Source organism: Zophobas morio, unplaced genomic scaffold (genome assembly GCF_036711695.1).
Source record: "Zophobas morio isolate AGI-343-1 ecotype UQ-CSIRO unplaced genomic scaffold, CSIRO_AGI_Zmor_V1 ptg000049l, whole genome shotgun sequence".
Lineage (NCBI taxonomy): Eukaryota > Metazoa > Arthropoda > Insecta > Coleoptera > Tenebrionidae > Zophobas > Zophobas morio.
Window position 1 is genome coordinate 1,866,326 of NW_026972154.1, and position 23,773 is coordinate 1,890,098.

A 23,773-nucleotide genomic window follows, 5' to 3' on the forward strand; every position below is an offset into this window, starting at 1 on the left:
AAAGCGATCTTCCCATGATAATGGCAATTTTTCACGATATAATTGAACCCATTAAAAGAAATTAACCGTAATAATAATTAAAGAATTTACTTGAGGAAATTTTTGCGTAATTTATTCTGCTACACTATTTACTCTGTGAGCCAAACGAGTAACGTGGACCTGATTAGGCTAAATTGTTTTTAATTGTTGCCCAACTTTTACCATATAAATTGCGCCATCAAATAGCGTAAGTATTTTTTTCCATTGGAACTTAAACACTCATTTACTAATCTCAAAATACTTAAACGATTTGTTTCCTTTTGTCTCTACATGCTATTAAATACTTGCTATATACTTGTTTATTTATTGGCTGCTTGTCTATACTTGAAAAATTTTTTAACAGAATTAAACTACATTTTTATTTTCTTCTTATGTTTATTTCGTTGGACGTTTCGGCAAGACGTCCCTTGCCTTTTTCAACAATTATTCGTCCCTGAAAAACTACATGTACCTGGAATAAAATTTAACCAACCGGTAACACAAAACTACTACACGTTGTTATAATAAAATTAAAATTATTAGTTATAAATTAAAATTTTCCCCTTTCTTTTTTTTCCCTACACTTCCTCGTCTTGTTCGTTGTCGTCTACGCGAACAGGATGAGGAAGTGCAGGAAAAAAAGTAAGGGGAAAATTTTAATTTTAACTAACTATTTCAAAAAGAAAGAACTTTGAAAATTATCATATCATCTTCCATCAGAACGGGGTAAAACCATGAAGGAGATTGAAAAATTTAATGTGAAACCTCGAAAAATTGCAGAAAATATCATAAATAAAAAATCAAATAATTGAAAAATCGGGAAAACAAAAAATCTGAAAAATCCTAAAATCGAATAACCGAATTGGTATGAATGTTAAAATTACTCATGCAAAACTAAACTGGCGTCGCAATTCGAAATCATGTTACTTTTCAACATCTGAATGAAGAAAAAGTTAAGTACCAACTGTCCATTAAAGTAAAGCAAAAACTAATTTGAGACGGCATGTAAAAATCCATCTAGAGATCAAATTGTATCAGTGCGACTATTATTCATACAAGATGAAACACAATGATCTTTTAAAGCGTCATATAAATAGCGACCATATGGATGGAACGGATGTTAAGGAGTAAAATCAAAAACAAAAAATGGAGTGCATAGTTGAAAAATCGGAAAAATTAGAAAACTGAGAAATCGTAAAATCGAAAAACTGAAGAACATTTAAAAAGCAAAAATCACTGCCAGTTAGAAAATGTGCTTTGGTGTGATTTTAATCTAATCTAGTTGAACTGGAAGTTTTGATTTGTGCGGTTATGTTCCTTCAACTTGCACGTGTGTAAAGAAATATTTCAAACTTTCCGGCATTTGGGTAAGAAAAATGCAGTATTCTTCTACAGTGTGATAAAACAGTTTTAGGTGTTCAAAATTTCAACTTTGAAATACTATGAATGAAGTAATCACAACAGCTGGGAGGTCTTCACGGAAAAACGTATACACCTGTGTGTTGTGCCCTTATTTTTCAACTTCGCTTTTCCTTAGGGTGAACCACATGAGACGACACTAATTCCTCCACGAAACATTTACTTGTAACAACGCCAAAATGGAAGCTCATCACTCTACGGACTACGGCTCTAATAGAGAATCTAGTGAGGAAACATCTAGTGAGGATTCCAGCATAGAAAACTACGGTTGCGCAATATATTGCTTTGAGCCAAATCTGTCGTTGAAGTCGTTTCAGCATACTTCAGCATGCACGGAAACGAAAGAAAATCTTCAAAGTGTGAGTTCTTTGAAAGAGAATACCACATACAACTCCGACTTCAAGCAAACTGACAAAGTAGATTGGTTTTATTGCGCCAAATGTTCCTACAAAGGTAAACTCAAAAAATATTTAAAACGTCACATTCGGGATTGCCATTCGACCAAGCGGTATGAATGCGACAAGTGCTCATTTAAATGTAAAAGAAAGATGAATTTAACACTTCACATAAATAACTTGCATTTGAACGACAAAGACGTTAAATGGCGCAAATGCAATGAGTGTGCTTTCAAAACTAAGTATGGAGTATCTTTAAAAAGACACGTAAATGACACGCATCTAGACGACACAAAAATTAAATGGTACAAGTGTCACAATTGTTCCTTCAGAACCAAACGAGTAGAGAATTTAAAAAGGCATGAAATATCTATACATTTGAATGATGAAGAAATTAAGTGGTATAAATGTGAAGACTGTTCATACAAAAGTAAAAGAAACAGTGATTTAAAAAGGCATGTAAAAATCCATTTGAAGATCAAATAGTATCCGTGTGATTATCTCATATAACGCAGTGAATATTTAAAGCGTCATATAAATAAGCGCTGTTTCGAAGGAACTGTAGTTAAATGGTATAACTTACCTTTACAAATTTAAAAGTGGACCTTTTTTTTATGAACACGTGTGTTATTTAGTTGAGGTTTAGTTAGGTGTCGTAGTATAACAGTGAATACATATATTTTTTGTTAGTCCGTTTTTTGTAGCATTTGTGTCAGACTCTGTTATGTTTTATATTTTGTGACCATCTTTTTATTAAGATTATGATTAGAAACATTTTAAATGTTTTTTTTTACATTACATACATTAAATAAACAGTGGCCTAAAATTGCTTTCGAATAATTTGAATTTAAAAAATGAATTAAGAAAATCGTTAAACATCGCCATCTTTTCAAGTTTTTCGCGTTTTTAAGAAATAACAATATATTATTAATACGCAAGAGCAAAACATAAAGTTTAACACATGACGTTACCATGAGACTGTAAAATGAATTACATAATGAAAAATTTAATGAATGAATACAATATTTAAATAATAATAGATTCACTTTCAAAGAAGAGAACCAAATGAACATTCTACATTACATATACTTACAAAGTATAACAGTTATTCATAACGAGAGAAATTGTTTAAAAAATAACTAGATAAACAATGGAAAATTTTAACCGAACGATATTTATACAATATTTACTTCTTTTTCACTGGATGAAGAAATTTTGTTCCAACTTCTGTCATTGGTTTTCGCTACACATACTGAATTTTATCTGTTCCAGAAACAACTTTAGTTTTTAAAACTATCTTTAAAAAGACACGTAAATCACATGCATCTAGACGACACAAAAATTGAGTGGTATAAATGTGGAGACTGTTCATACAAAAGTAAAAGAAACAGTGATTTAAGAAGGCATGTAAAAATCCATTTGAAGATCAAATAGTATCCGTGTGATTATCTCAGATACCGCAGTGAATATTTAAAGCCTCATATAAATAAGCGCTGTTTGGAAGCAACAGTAGTTAAATGGTATCAGTTGCCTTTACAAATTTAAAAGTGGACCAGTTTTTTATGAACACGTGTATTATTTAGTCGAGGTTTAGTTGGGTGTCGTAGTATAACGGTGAATGTATATACATCTATTTTTTGTTAGTCCGTTTTTGTAGCATTTGTGTCAGACTCTGTTATGTGTTATATTTTGTGCCATCTTTTTATTAAGATTTTGATTAGAAACATTTTAAATGTTTTTTTACGTTACATACATACATTAAATCTTGTGCTGTCCTAATTTGAATTTAAAGTTCGCGCCGAAAAAAAACAGCGGCTCAAAATTGCATTTGAATAAATTGAATTTGAAAAATGAATTAAGAAAATCGTTAACACATAGGCAACTATATTATTATTATTTTATTATTATTATTAGAAAAAATGGAGCAGAGGTCAGAGACCTATTATGCTCCTTCAAATAGATTTCCCTAAGTAGAGTTACTGATCCAATTTGTTCTTAAACATATTAACACTTGTCACATTTACGATTTCACTATGCAAATTATTCCATTCCTCAAACACCCTGTTAGGAAAGAAAAACCTTCGAACAATAGTTCTAAATGATTGCTTTTTTAATTTGTAAACGTGCCCTCGCAATTGGTTAGTATTCAATTCAAAAAGGGTTTTGAGGTGGCACATATTTGGATTGTGAAAAATCTTGTAAACCAATATCAAGTCTCCCCTCTTCCGTCGTTGTTCCAATGATGTAAGATTTAGACATCTTAATCGGGTTTGATAATTTTGTGTTCTATAGCCCAATACCTTTTTTGTAGCCCTTCTTTGAACTTTTTCCAGCAATTCCTTATCCCGCTGTAAAATTGGTGACCACACAACATTGGCATCTTCCAAAATTGGCCGTATATACGACTTAAACAATTTCAGAAATGTATCTCGTGAAGGGTGTCTAAATGCATTGAATAACATATAGGATGCAGAATTTGCTCTTCGTGCAACGTAAGCCACTTGATTGGACCAAGATAGATCAGATGTTATTATAACACCTAAATCATTTTGACTATCCACCATTTTTACTGCCTCATTATCTATCATGTAAATGTGTTTGGGGTTGTTGGTACCCAAGTGCAATACTTTACACTTGCCGTTATTCAACGGAATGAACCAGTCTAAGCACCAGCGGTAGACAGTGTTTAAATCCGTTTGCAATTCTCGATAATTTTGAATAGGATTAGCATACAGTTTACAGTCATCAGCATAGAAAACATGATTTGACGAAATTAAATGAGGTAAGTCCGATATGTAGAGGATGAAAAGCAATGGTCCCAATACAGAACCCTGCGGGACACCAGACACAACCACCCGTTCAGAGGATACCGAATCGCCCACTCTGACGTAAAACTTACGACCATGAAGAAATGATCTGATCCATTTCAATAATGGGCCTCGAATCCCAAAATTTTCTAATTTAGTAATTAAACGAAAATGCGGTCATGGTAGAAGGAGACATGGTATAGGCATACGCATCGGGTGTGACGTCAAGTGGGGTGAAATTAGCGCGAAATTTAAAATACAATTCGTTATCTGACAACTAATTGACGTATTGGACAGAGCAATGACAACTCAAGCTGAAATTCCCTAGACTTCCCTAGCGAAGCTCACAAGAGTCACAAGGTCGTTGATGCCACCTAACGTCACAAATGGATGCGCAGACCATTTTTAAATTGGTACATCGGATGCCTATACCATGTCTCCTTCTACCATGGATGCGGTACCCGATCAAAGGCTTTTTCAAAGTCCAAATAGATCACGTCAACAGGATTCTTGTTATCGATTTGTGAACCCCAGTCATCTACACATTTTAACAAACATGAAGTGACTGACCGACCTGGAACAAAAGCGTGCTGAGTATTCGGAATTAAATTGTGATGAAGTGCCCACCCTCTCAGTTGCTTACAAATCATTCTCTCCAGAATTTTGCAACACACAGATGTGAGACTTATGGGACGATAGTTCGAAGCTAATGTTTTGTCCCCTGTCTTGAAAATAGCTGTAACAGACGCTTTAAGCCAATCCGATGGTAAACGCGAATCGATTAATGACCTTGCCATTATATGAAGCAACGGTTTTACAATCTCATGGGCACAACTCTTTAACACATTACAAGTAATGTTGTCAGGACCCGGCGCACTATCAATTTTTAAAGCTGATAACTCATTTAGTAAACTTTCCTCTGTTAAGATCACATTTTCGAGACACTCCGTGAGACGAGGTGTATTAATTATAGGTAGTACACCTGGTGGTTCAGTAACATAGACACTTTCAAAGTAATCAGCTAGCAAGTTCGCAGTTTCCAAATTACTTTCGCTTAAAGATCCGTCAGGTCTCCTGATTAGCGGCATTGATACTTTACTCGACATTTTCTGTCGTGCATATTTATAAATTGCCTTGTTACCTTTTCCAATTAAACTATTTTCATACTGAGTTTTTGCTTTTTTCAAATCAAAAGACAATTTGTTGGAAAATTTACGATGTTCCCTGTAGTCAGATTCCAATTTAGTAGCTTTAAATTTCTGCCAAAGTCTTTTCTTAATCTTGATAGCCTTCATTAGTTCACGTTTAATCCATGGCTTTTTCGGATTAACCTTATGGATCTTTAGTTTCTTTGCTGGTAGTTTGGGAGCTCGTCTAACGAATTTGTGGGTAGTATTGTAGTAACGTTGCCGTTACTACAATACTACCAGTGCCTCCCCTGGAAAAAATGACTATTAATTTTTGTTTTAATATCTGTTAACTTCAAATATATTTTAAAGATATAGCAAATAACTTTTATGGAACACTGTGATTTATTAAAACGCGTCTTGGTAACATATTTTGAAGTACGCGCTTTCGACGGGAATAAGCGCTGATCATCGCCGTGTAGGCCAGCTTCAGACGGAGGCATGCCTCAGATAGACGGATATCTTCAGAATGATTAGTCAGTGGTGCTAATATGTTTTTGAGTAAGACAATAGTCATCAGTGCTTTATCAAAGCGCGAGCGGAGGCACCAACGCCTACCATCCTTAAGCCAACCAGATCGAATTTTTTAATCTCACGGTGAAACTGCACAATGCTGAACAGGGATGCTGAATGCATTTAGAGTGCATTTAGTTGTGCATTAATTAGACGCGAGGAAAGGTGTTCACTGCATGTACATTGCCAAGGTTATGTATTAAAATTTTTAAGTTAACTTGAAAGCAGTAGGACAATGAAAATGTCAGTTTTGCAATGCTGATAGGAACATAAGAATCTATAATCTCCAGAATTTCTTATAAAGGTTAAATATTTAAGCACGGTTTTCTTACGACGAACAATTGTATGTTAAAATTTTAGAACCTCTCATTCAGATTTGAGCAGAACTTTATTAATTAATTGATTAATATATTTAAATTAGCCCTAGACCATATGAATTAATATTTAATGCTAATAACGCAAATTCTGTAGTCTTTAAACCTTCTTGTTGGTTTGTGTGAAGCAATTAAATGTTTTTTATTCGAGAAGTGTACCCATATAGAATAGAGATATTATGTTACTGACTCAGAGCTATTTGTATTGTTTTCATAAAAAGGAATAAACAATCTGTCTTCTAACAAAAGTAATTGCCAACATGTTAATTAATACCTGCTGATTTTGAAACGAAATTGTTGCCTCACCTAATGAAAAGACCACGAGCCGCTACTGCTTTCCATAGTATCAAAGTGTGACCAACATCTCCCTTGTGAGAGGAGTGAGGCGCGAGAGGTTTATTGCACCGCAGTGCAGTGGCTGACGAATTTTACTTTCATACAATTTCAAGAAAAACAAAAAATATTGATTTTTAAACAAAATGTGTGGTTAATACACTTCCCACACGTTCGCGTATATGGTCTTTGGAAAGATCCACTAAAATCTAGAACACTGACAATTGTATTAAAACTAATGGACACCTGTAAAATCTAGTTCCGCCACTAACTCGCTCAACCGCTTATCCGTCAATTCACGAACGTGTGCGAACCAGAGATACGTAAAAGACTAGATACAGATATTTAATCTTCTCGTGGACATACGTCAAGGGCCACTATACGTTTATATCTCTTTCTTTTTCTCTAGCAGGTATAATGGTAACCCGATGTCTGAAGCTCTTACTCTGTACGCCGCAACCAATCAGTTGATGCCGTTCTGTGTTTGTGCCGGAACCTGTCAGACTGTGGGTGGTTATGATTTATTTATAACTGCCGCCATTAGAACGGGCCAATAACAAGACAAGCACTTGGCAATCTATAGTACCGGTTCTGATATAGAAAAGGATAGACGACACAAAGTATTGCTATTCTTAGATCATACATGTTGGCCCCAGATCGGGAAAGCTATGACCACATCTACATATCTCTGGTACGAACACGATACGAACAGCAGAGAGGGTTTGTATATGTGCGATACAAAACAATGAACCCAATACTCTCTCATTACATTTAAACCTCCTTGGGTGCTACCACGCGGTAACCATTAAGGCTACCTAGGTTAAGTTTATTTTGGTTTGGTAATTTCATAAAGTAGCCTTTGTTTAAACGAAACTTAATCGCACCGACGCACAGTGAGTCAAAATTATGAAAAATAAACATCTGTTTTTCTAAACAATATTACCTGTTCTAGACGTCCAAATGTTTGAGAAATTATGTACCATTAGTTATTGCTGGTTGTAAAACTGTTTACATTGTCTTTAATAATTCACATTAGAGATGTAATCAACAGATTTGTTCGAACTGGCAGTGTCAACAAAGAGAAATCCCGTGGAAGACCTTCAGCATCTGAGGATGTTGTTTATGATTTGAGACGACTTGAGCAGAATCCGCAAACATCTTTGACACAATTTCCTCAGCAGTGAGGAGTTGCTGTTACAACATGAAATGGGTCCAAAACATTTACGAAAGCATGTTAACACATAACATTTTTGAAATTAAAAACAGAATTAACATGTGACTTGAAGAAAATTATGAACATTTTCAATATTTACTGTGATGTTTAACCGCAATAAATTTGTTTCTTTTTATTGTAATGAATTAGTTTTATTCTTTAAAATGCTATGCAGCATTTAAGCAACCAGTTATACAGATGCGTGTGGTCTTTGTCATGCGTCCTTGCGCATTTTGTATAGTTCAAATCTGAAAAGCACGTTTACATGACCTACTGCGACCCTATAATCATTTATACAAACCCTTTACTTCAAAGCACAGTATATTTCAAGGTGAGTACTTTTTCACACATAATTATGTTGTAGTTATTGTTTGAACCTAGGCCGTCATTTGAAGAAAGCAGCGAAACAAAGAAACGAAGGAAGTCGTTACATTAAATAAACATATTATTAAGAGAGAGAGAGAGAGAGAGAGAGAGAAAGAGGGAATTTTTCAATTTGAAGTTTTTCATTGTTTGCGTTTTCAACTATTCATGCTTTTAATACAATTTGGTGGCAATAATGGATAGATTAATGTAAACATACGTGCCAGACATTGACTGATGCAGACTTAATTTGTATTAATAACAATATAAAAAATTTTGGATGATTTTCCCTAAGTTATATTATGCTTTGGTAGCATTTAAAATTAACTTTAAATATTGATCCCTTCTGGAAAGAAAGAACATTGAAAATTAATCACATAAATTAATATCATCGTGAATTCGAAGCGGGGAATGGTATTTTCCACTTTTGTTGTGTTTTTACTCATGTGGGTTTGTTTTACGATCTAACTTTGAACACTAATTCTTGTGGCCACGTGTGTACGGAAACCAACTTATTTTGATTTCTCTGTATTTAATATGTGTTCGATCCTTCGATGTTCTTTGTGTGTAAGATCCTTTAAAAGTTCAGTCAAAAAAGCTCAAATTATATTGTGTCACTGTTTTTTGTTTGGTGTGAGTAAACACACACGCGATAAGGTAGCTAGATGAAGTTTAGTTGGTTTGGTAGTTAAAAAAAAACGAGGAAGCCTTTGTTTAACGAAAATAAATCGTACCTATGGCGACGCCACAGTTTCCCCAACAAACGTAACTAATTCTTGCTGCTTTTCTAATCTTAAATATGTGAATTTTCGACCGACGTCAATACGTGGTGTAAATTTCATCTATTGTTTGTAAATTTACAGTTCAGGTTAGGATTTTAATCGTTAACTGGTTTTAACGCAATTTAACAGTCATGAGATTGTTCAGACAAAGCACTTGCTAGATTTCATGGGATTCACTTAGTCGGGACTCCTTTGGTTCTCAAGTTATAAATAAGATTTCTGGATGCTTATACTTAAGTGTTTCATTATAACACTTCTTACTTCCTTACACAATATTGCTAGTAGTTCAAATGAACTACTAGCAATAAATACGGCAGTTAAAATCCACCTAACGTTGTCCTACTTTGGGAAAAGGACCATGCAAAGTGCGGTAGAAATGTAGAATGTATAATATCGTGGACTGAGGGACGGGGGGATTAAATTTTTCCCCTTGGGCAGTTATCACCTGGACATCAACGAGACGTAATTCTCGCAACGAAGAATGCATTTTGTGTTTATTTATTATGTGTTTGTTTGGGATATACAGGGGACAGTCCATGATATAAACTCTCAAAGCTAAATATTTTTAACTAACCAGTCACTTGGATCAAGGCATGTAAACTCTTTGTTTGAATCGTTGATAAAGTGTGGCATAATTTAACATCATGTAAATTCTTTGTTTAATCGTTGATACAGTGTGGCATTATTTAACACCACGTAAATTCTTTGTTTGAATTATTGATAAATGTGGCAAATATTAACCTCATGTAATTTTGTTAGCTTTGCAATTTTTCGCCTCATGCAATTTTTCTCTATATCACAATTTTTGCCAAAGTAATTTTCTTTGCTATATAATTTAAATCACGTAATTTTTTTTGTCTGCACAAGTTTTATTTCACACCAATTGCTAGTTTGTTGACCACGTAAATATTTTGTTGACTATTGTTTCCATCATATAAATTGTCTGATGCCCAATCTTAATCTCAGATAAGAATTATTTGCTGTTTAAAATTTCACGAGACTGTATGGCGAATTTAAATGTTGTTTATTGCTCCTTTTGAAACTTTAACACTTATTCGGTTGTAGTTTAATATCAGAGTCATTGAAAGTGAGCATTTAAATGGAATTGAGGTAAATAACACAGAAACACGTGGCAGAAGCGGAGGGCGTGGTTCCTAGTAGAGCTGGCGGGATTTATCGCGCCATCTGCACAAAAATCGCGAATCTTGAATAAAAGTTAGGAGAGGGGTCGGGATGACATGACGCTCGCGGCTTGTCCCAATAGCCAGGATTTCCAACCACGAGTTTGCGACCGTACCGGCCTGTAAGCGCGGAACGTTTCTTCGTTAGATAGAGGGATGCTAGGCGACATGTGCTTGTCGATAGAGTAGAATCACCGTCGTGGTAGGAGAACAGCCACAACCAGGAGTCCCAAACTCCGCTTCGACAAGGATTTTGTTCGTTTTTAATATGAATGAATAAAAATGCTGCATTATAAAAATACATATTTATTTCTTCATTAACTTATAAATATAGAAATATAAAGCACAATCCCAATGTAAAATCACACGCACGCACGCACAACGTCATCAATTTTCCCTCTCCAACATCAAGAGCACATTGACCATTTCGGGCCTATTTTTCGCGTTCGAATGCACACACCCCCGGCCGATATTGACAATTTTCCTGTAATAACTCTCTCCCCCCGGCGCTCGCGGGTCTTTCAGCTCCAAAATCCGCCCCTCCTCGCACTTCACCACATGGTCCCTCAGGAACTTGTGTTCCCTTTTGGTGGAATAGGCGCTGGCGCCCGTCGCCAGTTCGAACAGCACCACCCCGAAACTATAAGTATCCACTTTAGTCGAAAACTTCCTGTATTTCATGAACTCGTCGGGCAAGTACGGCCTCGTTCCGTGTATCCTCGTGACTTTGACGTATTCACTCGCCGGACCCTCTCTGGCTAGACCGAAGTCACCAATCCGAGGCATGTCGTTCTGGTCCAGAAGGATGTTGGCGGCCTTGATGTCTCCGTGTATGAGGGGTTTGTCTCGGATGGTGTGGAGGAACTGGAGGCCTCGGGCTGTTCCGGTGGCGATCGTGAGTCTCGTGGGCCACGGGAGGACGCGAGAGGGGTCGTGCACGCGGAGGCGGTCTTCGAGTGAACCCCCGGACATGAATTGGTAGACGAGGCAAGGTTGGGGGCCGCCGATGCTGTAGCTGGAATGCGTAATTTATTTACTTATTACTAATTTATCATTCTTATATGTATCGACTTACCCATACAAAGGCAATATATTGTCATGCCTATACGCATTCAGACAGTGCAACTCCGTATTCGACTGCACAATCTGCTGGTAACTGGACTCCGGACTGTCTTCCTTCTTCTCGATCCTCTTAATAGCCACCTGCGTACACTTCCATATCCCCTTGAACACCATCCCGAACCCACCTTTCCCTAAAATATTCGCTTGGTCCCAGTTATTCGTAGATTTTTGTAGTTCTTCATAGGGAATTTGCGGAATGGCTCCTGCCGACTCCATCACGGACGATACATCTGAAACACCATTCGCTTTGAGCCCTGGGGACTTCAGTTTTTGAAGGTTATTCTGTTGAGGGGTGGTTATGTTATCGTCTCGGCTTATCACAGGGAATTGTGGTGGAGCGTTCAAGATTTTTTCGCTCAGAACGTTGGGAGGTGTGGGTACTTCTTTGATCAGGTAGTGGTATTTTGCGTCGATGTAGGGTTTTAGAAGTTTCATGATTTTGTACTGTTTCATACGGTTGAGAACGATGAAGAGTTCTAGAACGGTATGGCCGTAGGTGTCCCATTCATTGAGTAGTTTTTCTGTTGGACAGGTGTTGCTGTCCTTGCAGCGAAGAAGGATGTTCTGGAGTGAAAACAAAAAGACAACGGGTTAAAAATGCTAAAATTGTTTACATAAAAGATAATCTTAAAATATGTATTTAAAATTTTGCACTGATGTAATAAAATAAGATTGTGATGTACTATTTTATTATGTTGTTTCGTTCCTTTAATTGTAATACTAGCGCGTATGATGGTTGTGGTTAGAGTAAATAAGAACTTTACGAGGAGACGCCCTTCGCGCCGCTATCGCTACGCATCCTCACATTCAACACTGTTCATCGAAACCCTCATACTTTAAATAACTGCCATCATTTTCTACACTGTAGCGTTCTGTCAGTATTTAGGCATTGTTAAAGATAGTTCTCGACGTTTAAATCAACAAGATTTATTGCTATTCATCTCAAAAACACATTTTTTTTTAAATGTGTAGTGTAGGTTTTTTTTCACAACAAGAAAGGTAATAACACGATTACTTAAAAATATATTCCACATGGTAATTTCTCGTAGAAAAATAAGGATTTTACAATTAAACTCCGCCCCTCGGCTTACGACGAATAAAAAAAATCATCAGAATTGAGATAGGGCGGGTGGGCGGGGCTACATTTTGCCTTTTTTTTTCTGTGTAGACTTATTTCGGGAACAGCAACTTCAACGTCAACAGTAAGTTTATAAATCCCACTTAAGATTTAGAGAACATTTATTCGGCAAAATTTTAAAATGACGTTGATATTTTGAGGAATAAATAAATGGAACCTATAAAAACATTTTTATTAACGATTTACTATGGTTGTGATAACCTTAAAACGTTTGCAAGATTTGGATTTCATATCATTCAATTTTGCAGTTTCAAAGTTAAATTACAAAATATTCTTACACAATTTTGATTTTTTTTTCCAAAAATCTGGATGCCCAATTCAACACGAATTCATAAATTACAAGGGCCAAAGTACTTATTTTCTAAAATTTAAAAACATTTATAACTGTAAATTTTGGAGACGACATCATCTCGTTGTTGCTGGGATGATTTGACAAATTTGGGTTAATGTTTTATCATCTACACGAAACTCCCAACATACATGAAAAAATTTAATAACAATCGGTCCAGTAGTTTCGGATGCGACCTTAGCTTACGCTCGGGAAGTAAAAATATGATATGAAGTCGTAGTAAAATATTGGGCAGTCGATTTGAAAAAACTAAAATACCAATACATATTTTGAAAGACATTTTTTATTTTTTTTATAAACAGTTTTCTCTTTTGAGAATGTCCCTATCAACATTATTTCAGCAAGGACACATATGTCAATTCCGACACTTTTTTCTCTATTGCTAGTATTTTTTAATCAACCTAATTTTTGTCCATTTTTAAAAAAGAAAAAATCTGATCCCGAATTCCGAATTTTGACATCTATGGAATCGACTGCTGGAAAGAAATTTAGATATACAGGGTGATTCACTAAGTGCGCGTTCATTGACATCTCATTAATGATTGAACATAAAAAAAATTAATAACACACAGCTAGTTTTTTTATGGAACCCCCGTATATATTTCAACATATTCTCTTCCGCCTCTTCTTAGACTTTAAAATCGTAGTCTATTTTTAAAATTCCGATGCGGCGTTGTGACGCTATTCCATTTTTTTTTAGTTTCTACTTCCCGAAACTACTGGACCAATTGTTGTCAAATTTTATATGTATATTAGGAATATCATGTAGATGGTTAAACACTTATTAAAATTCGGCTAATTATCCCCACCACCAATTTAATTTTATAAAATAAGATACTCCTGCACTTGTGTGTGAAGTCGTGTCGAATTTTCACACTAGACATCCAAATTTTTGTAAAAAAATTAAAAACTGTATCAACATCTGAAATCTTGTACATATGTTAAGGTTATTGTAATTATCGTAAATCGCTAAGAAAAATGTATTCGCTTATCCCCTCCCAAAAAATTGATGACGTCATCTCAAAATTTTGCCGAATAAATCCTCTCTGAAATATGCAAAATATTATGACTGCATACTTGTGATTTATTAACGCCCTCATAGTTTTTAGAATTACTTATACTGGGTGACTCAAAAAATTAATGAAAGAGTCAATTTATTTTATTGATTAAATCAGGAACTACACAACCGAATGCTTTGAAATCTTGCAGACGTTTTAAACTTCTATTTTTAAACAAAATATATATTCCCCTCAAAGAATTTATGTCATCTGAAATTTTTATGGAATAAATTAAACCAAAATGTGGACAATATGATAAGTCTATATTTGTGATTTATCATTGCATTAAAAGTTTAATTTTTTATACAGGGTGAGTCATAAAAATTAATGAATGTTTCAATACATTGCATACAATACTGTTATCAATGATAACAGTATAACAAGTCTAAAAGTTGAAAATTCGAAAACCGAAAAATTGCAAACAGAAAAATTCAAAATTGGAAAGCTTCACATGGAAAAAAATGAAAATCAGAACACTGAAAAACCGAAGAATTGAAAAAATAAAGGAAATAAAAAACCGAAATGAAAAAACGCAATTCAAAAAATTTAAAACTGAAAACTCCTGAAATTGCAAATCGAAAAATTGCAAAATGTAAAAACTGAAATATTGAAAATTTGAAAAATCGAAGAACTGAAAAATTTAAAAACGACAAATTGAAAAATTGCTAATCGAAAAATTGTAAAAATAAAGAAAATAAAAAACTGAAACGAAAAATTGCAAACCGAAATATGTAGAAATGGAATATTGAAGAATCAAAAAATTGAAAAAATAAATTATGAAAAGTCAAATAAATGATCAAATTTTAAAATTATATAACTGAAAAACGGAAAAACATAAAACTGTAAAATTGGTTTTTAAAACTCTTTCATTTAATCGATTTTTCAGTTTTTCGATATTTAATTTTTCAATGTCTCGACATTTAATTCTTTCGTTTTTGCCTTCAGCATTTTGACGATTCTATAATTTTTCGAATTTGCAATTTTTGGGTTTTCCAATAATATATATTTAAAATAAATACTAGGAAAATTGCAAATCACAAGTTGAAGAAACTAAAAATTGAAAAATCGAGAAATTAAAAATTTTAAATTGAAAAAACGAAAAATTGACAAATCTAAAAACGCTCAAAACCGAAAAATTACAAATGGAAAAATTAACTCATGAATTGCAAGTCGAAAATTTGCAAAATTTCACAATAAAAAAAGTTTAAAAAATCAGAACAAAACAGAAAATTGCAAATCAAAAATTTGAAGAAACCAAAAATTTAAAAAATCGATATTGAAAAAACAAAAACTTACGAAATCGGAACATTGAAAAATTGAAAATTTGTAAAAATAAACACAATAAAAAGTCGAAACGTAAATGTCAATCGAAAATTTGAATAAGTGTAAAATTAGTGAATTAAAAAATTGAAACGTCGAAAAGTTTTAAAATCCTTTAAAATCCTAGTAATTAAAAATTGGAGAAATTATAAAATCGTGAAATTAAGTAAGTGAAAAATTAAAAAATACTCATTATTACATATTTAAAATGGAAACTAGATATAAGAATTGCGAATCAAAAACTGAAGAAACGAAAAATTGAAAAATGTTGAAACTGAAAAATCTAAAATTAAGAAAACGAAAAATTAAAAAATCTAAAAGTTGAAAAATCGAAAATTGAAAACCGAAAAATTGCAAATCGAATAGTCCAAACATTAAAAAATTTCAACTTGAAAAAAAGAAAAATCACAAAACAGGAACATAGAAAACCCAAAAAATTGAAAAAATAAAAAAGAAAATTGAAAAAATGAAAAATTGCAAAATCTAAAAATTAAAAAACATCCAAAAGTGGGAAAAAAAACTTGTAAAGTCCGTCTGTCGGGTGTCTGAATCCATTTTTATTAGACACCTAATCTTCGAAACTCCCGAACCTATTGTTGTCACATTTTATATGTACATACATTAGAAATATCATGTAGATGGTTAAATGCTAACCAAAATTTTGCTAATCATCCCCAGCTACAATTTGATGCCGTCATTTCAAAGAATTCTATGTTCATTTGATTTAATTGTTTTACTTACAACAATACATATAGTCGTATAAGTGTGGTGTACGAATCCGCTTTGAGTTTTTCCCTAGCCGTCCAAATTTTTGCAAAAACATAATGCACAGTATAATAACAGTTTACCACTATCGTAAGGCATCCCGGTCGTGGTATAGTGGTTACGAGTTAGGAATGCGGACTGGACGTCGCGCGTTCGATTCCAAACTTGACCTTTCGTTTTTTTTTTTTCTCCCTTTTTCTCTCGCATTGTGTATCATCTATATTTATGCCGTCATAACAGATTTTTTATTGGTGAAACTACCCCACTTTCTCGAAGAGTGAGAATACGCCCCATTTTATTTAAAAATGTAAAACCTCCTCGGAGGTCCCAAATGTGTTTTTTTAAGAATGTGAAACCTTCTCGATGGCTCCAAATGTCTTTTTTTAATGTGACACCTTCTCGGGGGGCCCAAATGTATTTTGTTAAGAATGTGAAACCTTCTTGGGAATCCCAACTGTCTTTTTTTAAGAATGTGAAACCTTCTCGGGGACCCTAAATGTCTTTTTTTAAGAATGTAAAACCTTCTCGGGAGCCCAAATGTAGTTTTTTTAAGAATGTGAAACCTTCTCGAGGGTCCCAAATGTATTTTTTTTTAATGTAAAACCTTCTCGGGGGCCCCAAATGTCTTTTCTTAAGAATGTGAAACCTTCTCGAGGGTTTCAAATGTCTTTTTTTTAATGTGAAATCTTCTCGTGGGTTCCAACTGGTGAAATTACCCCACTTTCTCGAAGAGTACATGCTAAGATAAAACTAATTTTGACAATTCACATACCTTCCAAAAAAATAGAGGGTGGGTGGGTGGGGCTAGTATTTGCCAAGATAAGATTGAATAATATTAAGAGTAGTCACTGGAATAAAGAGGGTGTGGGCGGGCCTACTATTTGTTTATAAAACTCGTTAGAAAAACCTAAACTCAACCCCGCCCACTTCTCGTCTCCATTGCACTGACTTACTTTATTTACTGTAAAATGTGAATTGAAATCTATTTTAACAAGCGGTAGAATCTAAGATTTAAAACAAAGTAAAATCAGGCCCCCTCCCACCCACCCTTATTCCGTTTTCAACAGACGTTTTTATTGGCTCTGAAGAAAGAATTTAACAAGTTTTCAATTTTCCAACTTTTGATTTTTTTTATATTTGGCAATTTTTCGGTTTTTTATTTTAGTTATTTTTTCAATTTTATTTTCTTCAGTTTCTCGTTTATTCAATTTTTCGAGTTTTCATTTTTAAATTTTTCGGTTTTTCTATGTTCCAATTTTTTGAATGTTCCGGTTTTTGGGATTTTGCAATTTTTCTATTTGCAATTTCTCGAGTTTTCAATTTTTAATTTCTAACTTTTTGGATTTTTGCAATTTTTCGGTTTTTTTTTTTCGTTATTGTTTCACTTACTCGATTTTTCAGTTTCCCGTTTCTTCAATTTTTTGATTTGCAATTTTTCAATTTTTCATTTTTTTTTGTTTCTTCATTTTTAAGATAGGCGACCCTTCGAGTTTTCATTTTTTAATTTCTCACTTTTTGGATTTTCGACTTGGAATTTTTCAATTTTTATTTTTTTATTTGTTAGTCCTTGCTAAGACTGATTTTAGCAAATCACATAGCCTCTAAGAAGAGAGAGGGAGGGTGGGCGGGCCTAGTACATGCTAAGATAAAACTAATTTTGGCAAATCACATACCTTCCAAGAAAACAGAGGGTGGGTGGGCGGGGCTAGTATTTGCCAAGATAAGATCGAATAATATTAAGAGTAGTCACTAGAATGAAGAGAGGGTCGGTGGGTGGAGTTACTGCTTGCTTATAAAACTCTTTTTAGAAAAACCTAAACTCAGCTCCGTCCATTTCTTGTCTCTTGCCTCTATTTTAACAAGCGGTAGAGTCTAAGATTTAAAACAAAGTAAAAAAAGGCCCCTCCCACCCACCTTTATTCCATTTACATCATTGATTTTTATAGGTTCTGGAGAAAGAATTTCACGAGTTTTCAATTTTCCATTATTTAATTTTAAAATTATAAAATCGACAGAAATATTGAAAAAATTAAGGAATTGTAAAAAGGAAAAAGAGTGTTACGAAATCGAGAAAATGAAAATAAAAAAATCGAGAATGTGAAAAACAAGAATCATGAACTTGAAAACAAAGAATTCTAATATCAAAAAATTGATGGAAGGTAAATACATTTCATTTATTTGAGCCACCTGTTTGAGCAAGTCTAAAAAAATTAATGTAGTGATAAATCACAAGTAAAAACTCATCATATTTTGCACATTTTGGGTAGAATTTATTCGCCAAAATTTTGACATGACATCACCATTTGGGGGGGGGGGAATAAACAGACATATTTTGATTAACAATTCACCATATTCACAATAACTTTAAACGTCTCCAAGGTTTCAAACTATTCAGTTTTGCAATTCTTGATTTATTTAATAAAATAAATTGACTGATTCATTTTTTTTTAATCACCCTGAAATAAGCAAATCAAAAAAATTGGTCGAAGATTATTTCGACAGAACTTCCGTCGCCTCGATTTTTTTCTTCAAATTTTCAATTCTTCAGTTTTTTTTTCTTCAAATTTTCGAGTTTTCAAGTTAAAAATTTTCGATTTTTTCAATTTTTCGGTTTTGCATTTTCGTCATTTTTTCACTTATTCGGTTTTTCCGTGTTTCGATTTTATTCTTTTGTTTTTTCAGTTTCTCGTTTCTTCAATTTTTCGATTTGCAATTTTTATTTTTTTTTTTTTTGTTTTTTCATTTTTAAGATATGCGACTCGAGTTTTTATTTCTAAATTTTTCAGCTTTTCGATGTTCCAATTTTTGGGTGTTTCAGTTTTCAGAATTTGCAATCTTTCTATTTGCAATTTCTCGACTTTTCAATTTTTAATTTCTCACTTTTTTTATTTAAAAATGTAAAACCTTCTCGGAGGTCCCAAATGTGTTTTTTTTTTAAGAATGTGAAACCTTCTCGATGGCTCCAAATGTCTTTTTTTAATGTGAAACCTTCTCGGGGGGGGGCAAATGTAGTTTTTTTAAGAATGTGAAACCTTCTCGGGGGTCCCAAATGTATTTTTTTTTTTAATGTAAAACCTTCTCGGGGGCCCCAAATGTCTTTTCTTAAGAATGTGAAACCTTCTCGAGGGCTTCAAATATCTTTTTTTTAATGTGAAACCTCCTCGTGGGTTCCAACTGTCTTTTTTAAAAATCTAAAACCTTCTTGGGGGCTCCAAATATCTTTTTTTATGGAAACATTCTCGGGGGGGGCTAAATGAATTTTTTTAAGAATGTGAAATCTTCGCGGGGCTCCCAACTGTCTTTTTTAAGAATGTGAAACCTTCTCGAGGGTTCCAAATTAATTAATTAATTTATTATTATTAATACAAACATAAGGATAGAGGTAGCAGTATCTGTTGGACTGTACTTCAGAAGCGAGGGAAGTTCTGTCGAAATAACTTTCGACCAATGTTAAAACTCTCTTCTATTTAAAAAAAAATGCATTGTCTAATTTAATTCAATTTTTTGGTGAACTCTTTCATTGTTCAAATATCAAGAAAATTGGAATAACGTGGCAACGTCGCATCGGAATTTCCTAAATAAACCGTGATTATGAAGCCTACAACGAGGTCAATAAACTATAATATGTAAAAATATAGTATTGTAGTAAAAAAAACTAGTTGCATTTTACGCCTCAAAAGCAAAACACTCTGTATAGTTAAAAATAATTTTGAATATTTTCATAAAAAGTTCCAAAGTAAACCAATACCATCTGTATTTTATGAATGCAGATTTTTTGTTGTTATTTTTTTTAATTTAAGTAAGTAAACAGACAAATTGTGATTGGTGTATCACGACAGTTTTAAAATATATTTAAAATTTCTATTTAGTATTCAACTTGTCAAAATTTTAACGGTAGTAACAATCACAGTAAACTTTGTTTTCCAGTTTCCACTGTTGAAACTACTTATATTTATTTTTAATTATATTTGTTACCTAACCATCATAAAAATAAAATCACTGACCCAGCACTAAACCGAAGAAATAAAGATAAGCAAAACGAATACAAGGAAAAAAAGGAGCAGATTACACAGCTTATCGAATAAATCCGTTGGGTTTTCCCAGTGGGTTTCACCCAAGATCATTGCTTTTTTTAACATAACCCCGACTAAATAACATACTCCGAAATAAAAATAAGCTGCCTGTTATCATCACAACTATTTTCGAAAAAAAAAACACCGAACAATTCAAATTAAATTACTCGTTACCTGTAGAAAGCAGTCTTCAAACTGCATGTGCACAGACCCCAATTCATGGAAACAACCGTTAATTTCCAAGAGTTTGCACACATCACGTTTAGCCATATAAGGCAATTCTCTAATACGCATTTTATTCGCAGCTATTAATTCTACAACTACAAACACCGACGAAAACTGAATCACAAAATTTTAAAGTTACACGATTGTTATGACAGCTGATTATGACTAGTCACATGTGGCACTCAAGGTCGCAAGTCCAGGCCACCAACACTACTCTCCAAAAACTAAAATTTCCCTACTACGTCGCCCGATTATTGTTTTTGAGGTTATGCTTTCGAAAGAGGTTTTGTTTGTGACATGCATTAAGCCAAACTCGTTCTTACGTGACCCTCTGCTCTCTCTGTGTCGTGGTCGTGGATTCACGGATAAAAGTTTCCGGCTAGGCAGTGGCGTAACAAAACATTACTACCCCCTCGAGTTACAATTTCCGTTGACTGGATTTAAAATAAAAAAGACAAAAATGGTGAAAGTGTGTTTTATGTGTAAAAGACCTTTCGAAAAAGCTTCGACGCGTTCGTACCACTTGTATGTATACATATACAGAGTGATCCACAAATACTACTAAGTTGGCAACAGCATTAACAGTTCTGAGAAATTTTTCTCGCGCTGCTGTTGCCGAACCTGGTAATAATTGATAACAAATTGTGTTTTATAGGTTTCCAAATGATGTGAGTCTACGACATGAATGGTTTAAGAAGTTAGGTGTTGAACCTACTGGAGCAAGATTCTTATACTTATGTTCGGATCATTTTACATCTGATAAATTTTTAATACGGCCGCAAGGTCGGCGAGTTTTAAGAAAAGACGCGACACCAGCGACCCCTGTTAGATCTCCTTCCCCGGCAACTTCTGCAACAACAGAAACTGCAAGTGAAGGTTCTCCAGGCACAACTGTGGAAGATGAACCTACTAATATTGAAACAATTACGATTGAATCTACTAAGATTGCACCTACTATAATTGAATCTACTAAGATTGACCCTAATGAGATTGAACCTATATTAAAGTCTGATTCTGGGTTTATATTAGTAATGACTACATCATTGTCGCCAGCTCCTTCCCCTACAGAGTCCGCAGGTGAAAACTGTGTTGATTTTGCAGAAGAGATTGAGATCACGGACTCTCCAATAAATGAAGTACAATTTCCCCAGGATCCAATATCACCTTCAACTACTATACAACACCAAGAAGAAATAATACATGTGGAAATGCAAAGTAACAATAAAGGAAGAAGAAAATTCAAAAAAGAAAGAACTATAGATGATATTGAAAATGATCTTGCTAAAGCGAGACAGATAATTATAACTCAGAGAAGAAAAAAGCTACTTTACGACAAGGAAACACTAGGCTAAAAAACAGGGTAGCGTGTTTAAATTCATTAATAAAATATCTAAAAAATAAATAACCAACAAATTATTCAAGCGTCGTTTTATTCCGTTCGATTTATTTACAACTTAAATTTAAATTAAATTACTTTTATCAAATTAATTCTTACGTTTCTTTACTTTGCTTAAGTGACTTAAATGCACAAAAATTGAAACACTTGTTTGATTAGAATGTTATTAACGAACGAGTTGGTTAGAAAATAAAAAATAAAGTATGCAACCAAGTATACTTTTTTGTCATTACATTTCTATGTCCCATTCTTCCGTTACAAAATCAAAATTGACAGATTACAGACAAAACAATACATGTTTGTCACCTGTCAAGTGTATGTTTGGTTACAATACTTAAACCATTTTTGTACCTACTTATCTGAATAAAATATGTAAAAAATTGAGAAAAAATGATAATCATAAACTTGCGAACTCATTACTGTAGATTTTTTTTATTTTGTGATGGATAAAATACAATAATGAAAAACCACACTTTTTCTTAAAGAATTAGACAAGACAGAAAATAGATGCTATGGTGTTCCTATTTAAAAATTAAATTTCGCGCTGAGAAAACAAAACAACGGCATGAAACCGCAGTTGAAAAATAAAAAGCATTCCTATAACGTAGGAAATCACCTTACGAGATTTTTCAATGTCACCCTATAGGATTTTTAATCATTCATTGTTCTAACGCGTCTTTACGACAATAATTAACGATATCTAAAGTTCTAGATGCCTTTATTATGATTTCATTTATGACAGTTAAACTAACCTTAAATGTTGATCCATTTTAGAAAAAGGACTTTGAAAATTATCATCAATTAAACTATTATTTTTGTGGACTCGAAATGGGAGGTGTATTTTATATTTATTTTGTTTTATATAATGTGTGATTTTCTTACGGCTTGAATTTGAACATTTATTCTCCTTACTTTAATTTTGATTCTGTTGTCAGTGGCGGCTCGTCCATGGGGTCAATTGTATATCGAGGAAACAGCAAAATGCCAGTATTAATAAGCAAAACAAGAAATAAAAAATTGTGGTGACCAAAATTTTGGTTTGTTTAGATTAGTTTTGAATATTTACATTTATATTTTATATTTTCCTTATTACACATTCTATTTTTTGTGTTTTTATCTGATGTGCCATTAACCTATGTTGTAGATGTAATATGGAGGATTAAAACATCATTATCACTATAAACGAAGAAAAATCCCTTGAAATATAAGGTGTAGATCGAATAATTTATAGAAGGAAAATAACAATTTATCTATTTTATCACCAACGGTTTAATAGATTTGTCGAAGAATTTAATGAGACAATAATATTGTCAATAATTAACAATATTAAGAGTAGTCACTAGAATGAAGAGGGGGTGGGTGGGCGTGCCTACTGCTTACCTATAAAAGACTCTCGGAAAAAATTAAACTTAGCCCCGCCCACCCACCCGTTCTCATTTTTTTTCTGAAATACAACAAAAAAGTTACGATTAACGCTTTTTTTACAGCCTAGTTTCTATCAGTTACTTACCACTCCCACTCTGCAGAAGAACATATAATAAACCCCGCCCACCCATCCGCCTCCATTTCGGTGATTAATTTTACATAAAAAAGTACTACCTTAATTGACGAGAAGAGAAGGGGAAACTTAAAATATGTTTATAATAATAAATTTTTGTAGAAAAATACGGATTTTGCAATTAAACTCCGCCCCTCTATCTGACAACGAGTAAAAAATTCATCACAATTGAGATAGGGGCGGC

The 23,773-nt window shown here is 33.6% G+C and overlaps 3 protein-coding genes across 4 annotated transcripts; 2 read left to right on the forward strand and 1 right to left on the reverse strand.

Moving 5' to 3' along the window:
• The first annotated feature begins 1,616 nt into the window (after positions 1 to 1,616).
• LOC135142573 (zinc finger protein 64-like) lies at positions 1,617 to 2,318 on the forward strand. The gene has a single exon (XM_064074292.1). It carries the CDS (start codon positions 1,617 to 1,619, stop codon positions 2,316 to 2,318), a length of 702 nt encoding a protein of 233 aa, XP_063930362.1.
• Positions 2,319 to 10,875: 8,557 nt separating this feature from the next.
• On the reverse strand, positions 10,876 to 20,804 carry LOC135142624 (serine/threonine-protein kinase pelle). Its single transcript, XM_064074367.1, has 3 exons — positions 20,585 to 20,804; positions 11,661 to 12,271; positions 10,876 to 11,600 (listed from the first exon to the last, which is right to left on the reverse strand). Exons 1-3 carry the CDS (start codon positions 20,702 to 20,704, stop codon positions 10,973 to 10,975), a joined length of 1,359 nt encoding a protein of 452 aa, XP_063930437.1. The 5' UTR covers positions 20,705 to 20,804; the 3' UTR covers positions 10,876 to 10,972.
• Positions 20,805 to 20,903: 99 nt separating this feature from the next.
• LOC135142625 (uncharacterized) lies at positions 20,904 to 23,581 on the forward strand. Of its 2 annotated transcripts, XM_064074369.1 has the most exons (3): positions 20,904 to 21,160; positions 21,291 to 21,995; positions 23,519 to 23,581. In XM_064074369.1, exons 1-2 carry the CDS (start codon positions 20,904 to 20,906, stop codon positions 21,985 to 21,987), a joined length of 954 nt encoding a protein of 317 aa, XP_063930439.1. In that variant the 3' UTR covers positions 21,988 to 21,995; positions 23,519 to 23,581. The 2 variants fall into 2 exon arrangements, with proteins under 2 accessions (XP_063930439.1, XP_063930438.1); XM_064074368.1 differs by lacking the exon at positions 23,519 to 23,581 and having other exon boundaries at positions 21,291 to 22,056.
• Positions 23,582 to 23,773: the final 192 nt, after the last annotated feature.

Bases quoted from the DNA above. Each gene is read 5' to 3' on its own strand.
- LOC135142625 (XM_064074369.1), top strand. From the start codon at position 20,904: ATGCTTTCGAAAGAGGTTTTGTTTGTGACATGCATTAAGCCAAACTCG. The intron at 21,161-21,290 runs GTATGTATACAT...TGTGTTTTATAG, and splicing joins TCGACGCGTTCGTACCACTT to GTTTCCAAATGATGTGAGTC.
- LOC135142573 (XM_064074292.1), top strand. From the start codon at position 1,617: ATGGAAGCTCATCACTCTACGGACTACGGCTCTAATAGAGAATCTAGT.
- LOC135142624 (XM_064074367.1), bottom strand. From the start codon at position 20,704: ATGCGTATTAGAGAATTGCCTTATATGGCTAAACGTGATGTGTGCAAA. The intron at 12,272-20,584 runs GTAACGAGTAAT...TTTTCACTCCAG, and splicing joins TTGAAGACTGCTTTCTACAG to AACATCCTTCTTCGCTGCAA. The intron at 11,601-11,660 runs GTAAGTCGATAC...TACGCATTCCAG, and splicing joins AATATATTGCCTTTGTATGG to CTACAGCATCGGCGGCCCCC.